The 13,899-nt window shown below is 38.0% G+C and overlaps 1 protein-coding gene across 7 annotated transcripts in view; it reads left to right on the forward strand.

Annotated features, from left to right (window-relative positions):
- LOC107810750 (AP-1 complex subunit gamma-2) overlaps positions 1–13,550 on the forward strand; it is a 29,028-nt gene extending 15,478 nt beyond the window's left edge. For 2 of the 7 annotated variants that reach the window (XM_016635568.2, XM_016635566.2), the window contains 12 exons: positions 323–413; positions 688–851; positions 1,181–1,235; positions 2,992–3,114; positions 3,236–3,331; positions 6,850–6,977; positions 9,369–9,473; positions 9,567–9,826; positions 10,021–10,269; positions 10,347–10,528; positions 12,109–12,213; positions 12,968–13,550. In XM_016635568.2, the coding sequence (XP_016491054.2) occupies positions 323–413; positions 688–851; positions 1,181–1,235; positions 2,992–3,114; positions 3,236–3,331; positions 6,850–6,977; positions 9,369–9,473; positions 9,567–9,826; positions 10,021–10,269; positions 10,347–10,528; positions 12,109–12,213; positions 12,968–13,063 (1,654 nt within the window). In that variant the 3' untranslated portion in view covers positions 13,064–13,550. The remainder of the gene's footprint in view (positions 1–322; positions 414–687; positions 852–1,180; positions 1,236–2,991; positions 3,115–3,235; positions 3,332–6,849; positions 6,978–9,368; positions 9,474–9,566; positions 9,827–10,020; positions 10,270–10,346; positions 10,529–12,108; positions 12,214–12,967) is intronic. The other 5 variants (XM_016635569.2, XM_016635567.2, XM_075233201.1 and 2 more) reach the window with 3 other exon arrangements.
- Positions 13,551–13,899: the final 349 nt, after the last annotated feature.

Raw genomic sequence — 13,899 nt, forward strand, 5'->3', positions numbered from 1 at the left:
AAATACAATGGCACCTATAGCCAATCAAATCTTGGATCCACCTCTCTTCATCTGACTGCAACCTGCATGGAAATCAGTACAGAAATCTTCATGCTGTCAGTTGGCTTACCATTATTGCCACCTTTAGATGCTCCTGTCTGCGTACCACAACCCTGACAATAATACCTGTTTAGTTTTCTTTGTTTCTCTTTCTTTTTCTTGTCGGGAAAGAAGTAGAGGGAAAAAGGGGTTTCCTTCTGTGTGTTGAAAGCCACGTTCTGCATACTTACTGCTATTTTTCTTGCAATCTGCTTTCCATTATATTGAGGTTCAGTTATTTCAGATATGTGGCGCTGAACATGCTGATGAAAGCTATAGCTGTAGATAGTCAAGCAGTACAGAGACACAGGGCAACAATTTTGGAATGCGTGAAGGTATGTTACCTTTATATTTTATTGTTTCTTCTCATAAAAAATAATAATTTGTTGCATCTTGTCTTTCTTTTTCTTCAATCCTCAGTGTTCTTTTCCTCTCATATGTGGAGTCCCTCCTAATATTTCTACAGAACATTGTTAATGGCATCTTTACATTTTGGTACTTCTGTCATTATATGGCTTCTTGAGTTGAAATGCGAATGTTTGACATCTTTTCCCAAAGTGTTCATTTTTATAGTTTCTGTCGAAATTTGTGTGCTTATTTAATTTTCAGGACTCTGATCCATCAATTCGTAAAAGAGCCCTTGATCTAGTGTATCTGTTAATAAACGACAGCAATGTGAAGCCATTGACCAAGGAGTTAACTGAACATCTGGAAGTAAGTGATCCAGAGTTTAAGGGAGATCTGACTGCCAAAATCTGTTCCATTGTGGAAAAGTAAGTCAGCACTGAACAATTGTCAAACTTGTCTATCTCTTCTTTTTGTAATTCACAGAATACTCCTGCTTCAGAATATTCTGGGAATAGATCTTCTGATTATTGCTTTGCTATTTCCTGTTTTTGTTTCTGTTGATTTTTCTGATTGTGTCCCCTGGCCGATTTTTGTGTTGTAACATGATTACATAGCTTTGTTTCTGTTGACTTTTCTGGTTGTGTGCCCAAGGGAATTCTTGTGGTGTAATATGATTAGACAACTTTCCTGAACAAATGGGTTGTTCGTTCTCTTCAAATGCATCTTGTACTTACAACTGCTTATGGTGCAATAGGTTCTCCCCTGAAAAAATTTGGTACATTGATCAGATGCTCAAGGTCCTCTCTGAGGTATGCATAAGCTGGTAGTCTCATAAATTTAGATCTCTTCTTCTTCTTAAATTTTTTTAGATACCTTCTTTATCTTTCAAATCAATGCTCTATGGGGCTTCCGATGTTAGCATGCAGACTACAATATGATTTAGTTATGACCTGGTCTTTTTAACTTTTTGGCCCTCTTGTCTTTCCCTTAAAGACACTTTTGTGTTTTATTACCTGGATAGGTATGTGGTTAGCTATATTCTATGTGCCAAAGTTTGGTAGTGCAGAGGTCACACTCTTACTGAGTGTTTATTATGTGGTCATGCCGGCCTTTTTCTTAATTGTAGAGTAAAATCTCTCTCAAATTTCTCTTACTCATGAACTGCTTTGCTGATTCTCACAAGTGTACAGTTTTTTCACAAATATATGTTAGTAAAACGATTATGGCAGAATAACCATTATGCCACAATCCCAAACTAGTTGGAGTTTGCTATATGAATCGTCTATATCAATTTCTATGAGGATTCATCATAAATTGGCTATATGCTAACATCAACCTACAACCTACCTCCTTTATTGAACAAGGAACCAGCTATTGGAAGCTCACGTAGGTGAGCCCGCATTGGTATAAGCTGGTTCTCCAACTTTGAAATTCTGGATTGGAGTACTATTATTATCTGTGAGATGCTGTTCCAGGGCTTTGATCTAGTTGTTAGAGCTCAACACGTGATGTATGGGTTAGACGCACATCACGACTTGGAACCCTACCATTGACAAAAGATTGGTATTTAAGTGGAGAAGAGTAGAGGGTCGGACCCATTTTTGATAGTAGTTACCTACCAAATCTTTGGCATTGGTAGACTTTGTTTGAGTTAAATTAAAAGCAAAAATTAATGTTTTATAATACTCTTTACAAGGGCTCATCCACCTCCCTCAAGTTATGAATTTTTCGAGAGGGATTATAGGAAAAAAAGAACGCCATTTATCTGAAATTACTCATTGTGAAGTGATAATACGATATCCATTTTCAACGAGAAAGAATTGCAGTTACAAATTGCAAACTATTAAAGTTTACGACATATTGCCAAAGCTTTTAAAAATATAAATAAAGTAAGCAATTTTATTCATAGAAAGTTCCAGCACAAAGACAGCGCTGAATGTTAGACTGCCAAAATAGCACAATAAGGCTCAGTTCTGCAATGAATCTACAATATCTAACAATTTCCCCTCATCATATGTATCCACCAAAATACATCATGTAGCTAAATTAGATAAGCATTTAACTTTCAACATTTGGATGGGAATTTTATTGCCCTCAAAGCGCATCAAGTTTCTTTCTCTCCCAATTGTTCAGAAAACACAGCCAGTGATAGTCCTCCACATGTTCTTCAGCTACTTGTTTCCTTGGAAATACATCCAGCTTTCTCCCCAAGGTTTTTTTCTCACATAGGTTTTTGATTGAGGACATTATCTTCTTAACGCTAATTATCATACATTCCTCTGATCAAACTTATGTAGAACCAACCTCATAATCTCATACATGTAATGGCACTTAGTCGCAAATGAATGTGCTTATGCTGCTGGTTATAGATTTTTGACTCTACATGTTTGAAGCCCGTTGCTGGATACGTATGTGATCTATATCATAATTATTTCTCAATCTGTCAAAGTGCCAGACCTTAACATCTGATTCATGTCAGCCTGTTCTGGTGGATCTGCTCGTTCTTCCTTTATTTCTTTTTTTTTTGTGTGGGTAAACAGTACTAATATGTCGTCTGTGCTATAGGCTGGAAATTATGTGAAGGACGAGGTGTGGCATGCTCTGATTGTGGTGATTACAAATGCTTCCGACCTCCATGGATATGCTGTACGATCTTTATATAGAGCCGTGCAAACAGCAGGGGAACAGGTACTTCGTGCTTTGCCTGTATCTTCTATCAGAATCCAAGTTCATGTAACCCATGAGCAGTTTTCTTGTCCTGAATATGTCTGTATTTTTTACTGTAATCTGTTTGACATTTTTTTGTTAGGAAACTCTTGTTCGAGCTGCAGTTTGGTGCATTGGAGAGTATGGTGAAATGTTAGTCAGTAATGTCGGAAGGCTTGACATAGAAGAACACCTAACTGTGAGTTTATGCTTTTGGACAGTTATTAGCAAATATTGTTTATGCATATTTTTCTCCATATTAATCTTGCATCATATTCTTGACCAGCTTGTATTTCTTGTGTGACCCAGCATTCTCTGGTTGAAGTTTCTCATTCATTATTATCATCCACTGGGAAACTCTCCATGGATGTGTTGACAATAACTATAGCTGTTGCTTCCTGTTGTATTAATTGGAAATTCACTAATATGCTCTGGTTGAATGTGGTAAAGACTGTTAAGCTAGTTCCATGTGATTTCAAATACTATAGAGAATTCAGATCTCCAAGAAATGCCATATTCCTAAGAAATACTAAAAAAGTAGAAAAAGGGGAGTGAAAGAAAAGAACTATCAACAAACATATGTTTTACCCAATAAGCTGCTACTAGTTTATTTCATTTTTCAAAGCCAAATTTGGACGATATATTGTGTAACATTGTTGTTATTATGTGCATCTGCCATTTGGTAATGTACTTTAGTCACATAAAAATGTTACTTATAAAAACAAAGGATGGATAGTCCAAACGATGGTCTATAAAGAATACTTAATATTTTGTATTTTATTTCAGTTAGATAGTTAGGTAATAACCATAATCCCACCTAGAATAGGAGCAGAATATGTATTGTATATAGTTATAAATAAGTATTGTAAACATTTAATATAGAACATCAATAATATATTTTTCTCCCGTGCTTTCTCCATCGCTGTGCGTCATTCCAACGACATCCGGGAAGAAAGAACTCAGTCACCGTGCAATTTTCCGGTGACCGAAGTGACTGATTTGCATCATCTCACGTTTGGTGAGTGTTGTGCACAAACCAACACCACTATTACACTCAGAAAACTCCAGCGACCAAACCCCATTCACCATTCAGATTCTTCGGAAATTGACGGCTCATGCACCTCCACGTGCTGGTAAGATCTGTGACTACACAGGCACGTTTGTTCCATGCGCCAGCACGTGCGTGCTTCTCCGGCCATTTTTTGGTTGAGCTTCTTCAAGACAACTTGTTCATAAGGCAAATCCGACCCTACCCAGCCAGTTTACACCTAATTCCGACGACTTCTATGTTTCTGGCGATTTATTTGCAGTTTCCGGCTACTGTTCCGGCGGCTGGTTCCTTTTTTCTAGCAAGCCACGATTTTGGGAGTTACAGTGGTGCTAGACCTCTCTTCAATCCAAACCATACAACTTAGTCTAGAATTTGAAAAATTGGTTGTAGCAAAATGAGATCCAATACTATAAATAGTTGGACGATTTCTTTACCAGATTATATTGAGTTCCTTCAGTGCAAAGCATGTAAACAAACATTTTCAGTGATAGCTTCCATTGTTCAAAACACATGCTCCCAAATACACGGGGTGGAAGAGAGAACAAAGGTGAGTGGGGAAACAAGACAAAGAATGGAACTTGATTCTGGATAGTTGAATCCCAATCATACTTAATAGGTCCAAGTAATCACTTAGATATTTTTGAGGTGCTACCAGTTCGATCTTTTGAAGATTTAGTCACTATTTCCCATTCATCTTCCTCTACAACTCTAGGTCGACCACCTGTAGTTCCAACTCCAGCTCCACCACCTATAGCTCCAGTTCCACCGCCTAGTCCAGTTCAACCTTCTACAGCTCCACCCCTCCTGACTTATCATCGTCGTCCACGCCTAGCATCAGGTCGAGCTGATTTACGTTCTGCACCTAATCCTGCTAATACTGCGGACTTGTCTCCTCTTAGTCAACCGATTGCACTACGGAAAGGCTTAATCCTAATCCCCATTATGTCAGTTTAATTTACCATCGTCTGTCATCACCCGTAATGCATTTGTATCATCTTTGTCTTCTGTATTCATCCCTAAGTCTACAGGTGAAGCACTGTCTCATCCAGGATGGAAACATGCTATGATTAACGAGATGTTTGCTTTACATACGAGTAGTACTTGGGAGCCTGTTCCTCTTCCTTCGGATAAATCTACCGTTGGTTGTCATTGGGTGTATGCAGTCAAAGTTGGTCCAGATGGGCAGGTTGATTGACTTAAGGCTCGTCTTGTTGCCAAATGGTATACTCAGATATTTGGGCTCGATTACAGTGATACCTTTTCTCCCGTGGCTAAAATAGTATCAGTCCGCCATTATGTCGGTTTAATTTACCATCGTCTGTCATCACCCGTAATGCATTTGTATCATCTTTGTCTTCTGTATTCATCCCTAAGTCTACAGGTGAAGCACTGTCTCATCCAGGATGGAAACATGCTATGATTAACGAGATGTTTGCTTTACATACGAGTAGTACTTGGGAGCCTGTTCCTCTTCCTTCGGATAAATCTACTGTTGGTTGTCATTGGGTGTATGCAGTCAAAGTTGGTCCAGATGGGTAGGTTGATTGACTTAAGGCTCGTCTTGTTGCCAAATGGTATACTCAGATATTTGGGCTCGATTACAGTGATACCTTTTCTCCCGTGGCTAAAATAGTATCAGTCCGCCTTTTTCTATCCATGGCTGTTGTTCGCCATTGGCCTCTCTGTCAGTTGACATTAAGAATGCTTTTCTTCACGGTGACCTTGAGGATGAGGTTTATATGGAGCAACCACCTGGTTTTGTTGCTCAGGGAGAGTCTAGTGGCCTTGTATGTTGGTTGTGCCGGTCCCTCTATGGTCTAAAGCAGTCCCCTCGAGCTTGGTTTGGTATGTTCAACACAGTTATTTTGGAGTTTGGCATGACTCGTAGTGAAGCTGATCACTTTGTGTTTTATCGGCATTTTGCTTCAAATCTCTGTATTTATCTGGTGGTTTATGTTGATGATATTGTTATTACCGACAATGATCAGGATGGTATTACTAAGTTGAAGCAACGTCTCTTTCAGCACTTTCAGACTAAGGATCTGGGTAGATTAAAGTTTTTTCTGGGTATTGAGGTTGCTCAGTCTAGCTCCGGTATTGTGATCTCACAACGGAAGTATGTCTTAGACATTCTTGAGGAGACAAGAATGACGGGTTGTAGACGTGTTGACACTCCGATGGATCTAAACTTCTGCCAGGACAGGGGGAACTGCTTAGTGATCCTGCAGGAGATATTGCTACAAAGTTTGTGAAGTCGAATGATCGGCTTGCAGATATTTCCACCAAGTCTCTCACTGGTCTTCATATTAGTTACATAGGTAACAAGCTCGGTACATACGATTTGTATGCACCGGCTTGAGGGGAGTGTTAGATAGTTATGTAAATAACCCTAATCCCACATAGTATAGGAGCAAAATATGTATTGTATATAGTTATAAATAAGGCTATTGTAAACATTTAATATAGAACATCAATAATATATTTTTCTGCCGCGCTTTCTTACAATTTCTATATCTCCTTAATAAAATAGATTTAAGTTTTCTTCATCAAAAAGAGATTAAGCTTTTTGCCTTTTTGAAGTTGGGTGCATGTTATTATCGTTTCAGCTTTTTCTGCATAATAGTTCTCTTCTTCTGGGGCATATATGATGAAGCTTTTTGGAGCAGGTGACAGAGTCGGATGCTTTGGATGTGGTGGAGACATCCATCAAAAGCCATTCGTGTGATCTTATAACTCGGGCAATGTGTCTGATTGCTTTGTTAAAGCTGTCAAGTCGCTTTCCATCTTGTTCACAGTATGTATTCTTTTCCATTCAGTTGGATATCTGTTTTTCCTATTCAGCAATACAGTCTATCATGCTCTATTTTTATGTGGAACTTGGTATAGTCTGCATGATCAAATCTGCCTCTTGTGCTTTTACAATCTTCAGCCTCTCTCTGCTTCTCAACTATTCACAAGTTTCAAAACTTTATCCATTAACTAGTTTAATTTAAACAATTATGTGATGCTCTTCCTACCAATTAACCTTATTCAAGCATTATGAATAACTTTATGTTTCTTCCATCAATATTATGATTGATTAATTGACTGACTCTTAAGTTTCTGAAGAGCCAAGAAACTTTTCCTTTTCCTTCAATAAGTAAGATTTTGATGACTATGAAAACCTGATACAAGTTCCATCCTGGAATGCTGATATGTGTTTAAAGATGGATTAGTTTCAGTCATTTAACACAATTCTGACCACCACTGCCTTTGATCAGGTTGAGCTATTTCTTTCTCCGTTTTCTAGTAACCGGAGGCTGTTTTTGTTTTACTTCTCCCTTTATATAGCCTTGCCATGTCCATTTCATTTTGCCATTAATTAGCTCATTTGCCTCGATTAATTTATACTGAGGCAGCTCCTTTCCCCTTCTCGCTTTTGGGTTACTAATTACCTACCCATGTTGATGAACTTCAAGACATTCCTTCTGCAATCGAGTAATTCTGCCAAAGGTGTAGATATTCGGTGGTAATTCTTGGGTTTTCTCTTTTAGAAAGGATGTTTGATCTCTATAGAGACTACTTGCCATCTTCTTTTCAACTCTATGCAACTTCTTTTGGTTTCTCTAATACTCGTCTTCTTGAAGAAGTGTACCTTCCTTTTTCTGCTGAGAAATAGAAGTGTACCTTCCTTTTAACCTTGATAAAGTCCCATGTTGGGTAAGTGTATGAGCTGTAATCTCTTCATATTATCTTGGTTTCTTACCACTTGAGCTAGCGGTTAAGTGTCCCACATTGGTTGAGGGAATAGGTTGTTGTCTCCTTATTTGATTTTGGACAATCCTTGGGGGTTGAGTTAGAATAAAGGTCCATCATTTTTACATAGTATTTGAGTCAGATCCATCCCTATTTTCTGTTTGCCCAATGTTGGTCTCTTATGTTATATTTTCCATGCTCTTGGGGTCCAGTCTAGGCGTGGTTTAAATAAGAATGGGTTATTGTCTCCTTATATGGTCTTAGACAATCCTCACCTCATGAGCTAGCTTTTGGGTTGGGTTAGACTGAAGGTTCATTTGCTTTGCACTAACATTCCGGTTGAATTAAGCCAAGGTCCGTTTCTTAACATGGAATCATAGCCAGAGTTTTTGATGTTGGACTAACCAATGTTAATTGAGAAATTCCTGGGTTAGCTGGCCTAGCCCTAGTTGGTGCACAGGTCCAGGGATTTCCCCTCTACCTTCCTGCGGAGTTCAAACTTCTGATGTTAGTTACCACACATTGCGCTGTACTTCCTTCATTATCAAACCAAAGCGCTGGGGTATGTTGTACTACCTAGTGTTGGGCCATTCATGTTATGTTGCTCTATCTTCCAAAATTGCACGCCGAGTGTTAGAACCCCACATGGGTTAAGTGTATATGCTAGAGTCTCCTTATTGGTTTAGGACAATTCTCACCACGTACGCTAACTTTTAGGTTTGAGTTAGGCCAATGTTCGTTTTCTTAACATACCTATTCTTTTCATCAATGTTGAGAAGGAAGTTTGTATTTAATTTTGATTTTATCTGTTTGTTGTCTACATTACTCTCAGGCTGTATTATGTATAGTTCCTTGGGAATGTTCTCTCTACTTGCAATCGCATACTTTAATGAAACAATTTCCCAATCAACCGAGAGCAGAGGTCGTTTTTATTAATGAAGAGGAAATTAACATACAATGAATGCAGATCGAAACTGAAAAGAGAACAACTGAAAAATGAAACAAGGGAAATTCAACAATCTTCAGCTCTACTCCTTATGCCATAGCTCAGCTATACCTCTTCATGAATGGGGGATTGAATTAGGAACAAGAATTAGATGAAAAACAAAAAACGTGAAAGGGAGGGAATTTGAATTTACCAGAATTTGGCTAATAAACAAAAACCTTCCTTTCCTTCCACACGTGCTATTTTATTTGGCCAGCATTAAATAACAACCATTGAGCACATTTACTGAACTTTCAATCTCAGCCGTCCACCTCATCTATGATTAACTAACCTCAGCTGTTTAACTACTCATCAAATTAACTAACCTCTGGGTCTTGGCACAGACTTGGTAAATTGCATTTTTACCTTTTTAATATTCTTAACATGATGCTCAGTGCCTTTAAAAATAGTTGGTCTTCTAATGCGTCTTAAGTGAGTAATCTGCAATGCTGTTGTTTGGTGCAGGCGGATAAATGATATCATTGGTCAGTATAAAGGAAGCTTTGTGCTTGAACTGCAACAGAGAGCTATTGAATTTAACTCGATTATCGAGAGGCATCAGAATATGAGGTTTGATTGATTTCTTGTGGAAAGTTGTTTCTATGCCTTCTGTTGTCTTTTTAGTGTACTTAAGCTAAGGAGTTGCTGGATGTATGTTTTCAGGTCTTCGCTAGCAGAGAGAATGCCAGTTCTGGATGAAGCAACTTTCAGCGGAAGGAGAGCTGGTTCTGTGCCGGCAGCTGTGTCAACTTCAAAAGGAGTATCAGTTAATCTTCCAAATGGAGCTGCCAAACCCAGTATTGCTCCTGTTGCTGACTTACTCGATCTTAGTTTAGATGATGCTCCTGCACCTAGCTCTTCTGGTGGAGAGTTTCTTCAGGATCTTCTTGGTGTCAATCTGACGCCAGTGTCTTTGCAATCAGGTCACATTTGCTATGTATTGCACAAATCTTTCAGAATTCTTTTCCTGATTTTTAATTCTGATCATCCTCACATTTTTTCTTTTCCGCTTTACTGTAATTAAAATTTTAAATTGGCATCTTTTGGCCATTCCAAGCATAAATTGACATCTAACATAAACTTGACTTCATAGTTGATTTTTCTCTTTGAATTTCAGATACAAATCAGGGCCAAAGGAGTGGCACTGATGCTTTACTCGATCTTTTGTCGATTGGAACTCCTCCTGCTCAAAACAGCTCATCTACAGCTCAGATGTTATCCTCCAATATAGACAATAAAAGTCCATTGGATATATTAGATAGATTGTCCACACGTTCAGCTCCTTCAGCGCAAGTCTCATCTACAGGTGGAAACTCTTCCATGTTGGATTTATTGAATGGGCTTCCTTCCAGTCCACCAATGTCTGGTATAATCTCTATCGGCTCTTTAATCTTCTCGGCCAGTCTTATTTTGTTCTTGAAATGCTGAAACCATTTTTGTAAGTTACAGAAGGCAGTGGTGCGGGACATTCATCAGTTACTGCGTTTGAGAGCAGCTCCTTGAAATTAACATTCAATTGGTCAAAGCAGCCTGGAAACCCACAGACAACACTTATTGAAGGTAGTTTTACAAATAAGTCACAAGATGTTTTCACGGACTTCATCTTCCAGGCAGCAGTTCCAAAGGTAAGAAAAGGAACAATCATCCAATAGTTAGTTTGTTGTGTTATTATTTTCCTTTTCGTTATTTTCTTCTTGGAAGAATGACGGTCCATGTATTAGAGTGTCCCACATTAGTTGGGAGAAAGAACTATTGTCTCCTGTGGTTTGGGCAATCATCCTCTCATCATGTGCTGGCTTTTTGAGATGAGTTAGACCCAAAATTTTCTTTACACGATATCATAGCCAATCCAACAACTTTTCGTTATAATCCCCAGCCCCATGTTGTCCATGGCCCAGATGTCCAACCCCGGGCGTGGACTGTCCCGGGGGGGGGGGATCAAGGGGCTTGTTTTAATTGTCGATTTTGACTCTTGGGCTTTTACCATTTTGGTAGATACCGGGTATACAATGACAAGCGTGCCTTAGTCTCAAACAAGTTGGGGTCTATTATATGAGTTCTCACCGACTATATTTCTCCATTCAAATTCATCTCAAGCCAACATCGTACAAAATAAAAATAAAAGGTACTAAAAGTTCTATATATTTGCTAATGGCATAAAAACCACCGATAGGGCTAAAGACTGTTGGAAAGCATAGACCTAAAATGAACGTACTAACATAACTAAAATGTATTCCCAGCTAATTGGTATCGCTTTTTTCTTCAATTGTGCTCTATGTTTCGCTAAGTTTGCAGAGATTCCAAGAAATTATAGGTCTTCGAGACAACTTCCTTCCATGTGATTTTAGGTTTACCTCGTTCCCTTTTAACACCTTCAGTTTCCATGGTTTCACAACTATAAACCAAAACATTTGGAAGTCGACACAGACATGAACAAATCCAAACCATCTCAAGCGACCTTTCATTTTATCCTCACTGTGTGCTACTTGCACCTTTTGGCGAATGTGGTCATTTTTAATCTTGTATGACGGTACATTCATCTTAACATCCGCATCTCTACTAGACTCATCTTGTGAATATGTTGGACTTTAAGGCTCATCATTCACTCTCATTGTAACAATGCTAGTCTAACAATTCTATAAAACCTACCTTTCACTTTGTAGGCCAGGATTCATAATGAATTGGCTAGTTCTAAGCTAGCTGTCAGCCTACCGCAACCCTTCTCCTTTATCTGGGCTTGGGACCGGCAAGGCTCACATAGGTAGAGTTGGTAGTTATCTGGAATAAAGTCATTTAAGTGTGTCACTAAATCTTCTCTCCATACAGGGCTGCATTGCCCTTGATGTGGATTTCATGCCTTCCAAATATCTCAACATGGTTATCTTTTCTGATCGGTTGAAATATCGGTGATGGCTTGGAGGCTGTTGTAAATGGGTCTCTTGTTCTAAAAGAAAATCTTTCAATACAATTTTTAGGTTCATCTTTTAAGTTCTGAAAGAGAATCTTCTGATACAATTTGCTGAAGGCTTAAATGAATTGGTAATTCTTGGTATACCTGTCCTTTGATTTTTTTGGTAATTACCTGTCCTTTGATTTATCACAATTGACTGTCAATTTGATACATATTGGATACCCTAATTTCCAAATTCTCAGTACATGTACCATTAGTCATCTCTTGACTAAGTTATTTGGCATGTCTATGCAGTTCCTTCAGCTGCAATTGGATCCAGCTAGCGGTAATACCCTACCTGCAAGTGGTAATGGATCAATCACACAAAAGTTAAGAGTCACAAACAGCCAACATGGCAAGGTATGTGAATTGTTCATTTACTGTCTTGTATTACTTTTAATAGATTTTGATTGGGTAGAAATAAATGTATAGATCGTATGATTTAGAAACCTCTAGCCTTAGCCCCTATTTTGACTTAACAGCACAAATATTTTCCAGTATTAGAAAGGAATTGACACAAATAGAGTGAATGCATATAGGCGATTCATATAAAAAATCGTCCAGGCTCATTATCAACTTGATACGGATATTCTAACAAACATGTTGCATATCCAATCTTCTTTGAGTTTAGTTACAGGATTACGAGTCAATGCTAACTTACAGAATTTCATTTGTTCCATTTGCTCATGAAGAGAAAATTATTACAGAATGTTTGTACGTCGTTGATCCACAAAATTATAATAATGAAAATATGCTTTATGAGTTCTGGCTTTTACCAATGGTACTATCTTTGTGGATTCTGAGTAAATTGGATATGAGATGGGAGAGATTGGAAACTCTTAAAATTGTTGAAAAAATATTTTCCCTTGTAGAGGTTTGAAAAGATAGCTACAGCTGTACGTTGTTCTCTTATGTAACAATCTTTGCTATAAGAAACTGAAACTAGTAATAGAAATTTGTTTATCAACAACAACCCAATTTGTTTATCAGCTATCGGAATTGAATATATTTCAAAATTATGCAGTTCTTTTAAACCGGGAGATTGAGTGTACTTTTCACTTCACTGTTGAATTTGTGAATCTTTAACTGCTATATAATTATCTTTATTTCCCAGAAATCCATTGTCATGCGTATACGGATAAGTTATAAGGTGAATAACAAAGATGTCTTGGAGGAAGGCCAAATCAACAATTTTCCTCGTGATTTGTGAGGTTGAATGGCTCTATAAGAGGATGCTTTGTAGCATTTCGTCTTTTTTTCAATATGAAGAAGCTTCCGTTCGTTGTTTGTACTCCCTTGTGCAGTTTATTCAATTGTTTTGAAGAAGTGGCAGTCTGGTTGAGCTTCAAGTGGTGGCTTTGCTTGGGAATCAGTCAGATGCCTGACATTGCTTACTTCTTTTTTACCTTCCAAGGTGGCATTGTACATTATGATCTGATAACCGTGTACGCCATTGTCAAAGTCAATTTTTGCCTATTGAGGAGCTCAAAGGAGGAGGTCATGTGTTGGACTAGTTAAAAGTTCTGAGATGTGCATTGTTCTAGTATTATTTTGTTCTAAGATTTTGGGTGATCAGATTCAAAATGAAGAATTATAACACAGGTTTTCCAATTGGCTTTGCAATATTTTTCTCACTTGTGCCATTATAAGTGGGGGATATATTCAGTTATAACGGAGCGCTTCTCAATTGGTTATAATCTTTGGGTTTGCCTATCGCTAATTCGTATTCTTCATTTTTAGAAGTGTCCTCATTCCCAAGAATTTTCAATTTCTGTTTCCTTGTTCATGTTTTCATTTTTATATTTCTTTTGAAGTTTTATAGTTATACTATTGTGATGTTACTAGAACGAAGTGGATATAATTATATAAAGTATTTGGCTGAATACATATTCAACTTTTTAAACTTGCCCATTTTTTCAATTTAACTCTCCCACCAGAATAGGTACCACACTCAACGTGCTTTCCGCCTTGAAACTTATTGGTGCCATCATCCAGATTTTAATTCCATTGTTCTAGATACGTGGACTGGCACCACTGTTGGTGATG

This window comes from Nicotiana tabacum, chromosome 16, assembly GCF_000715075.1.
Source record: "Nicotiana tabacum cultivar K326 chromosome 16, ASM71507v2, whole genome shotgun sequence".
NCBI lineage: Eukaryota > Viridiplantae > Streptophyta > Magnoliopsida > Solanales > Solanaceae > Nicotiana > Nicotiana tabacum.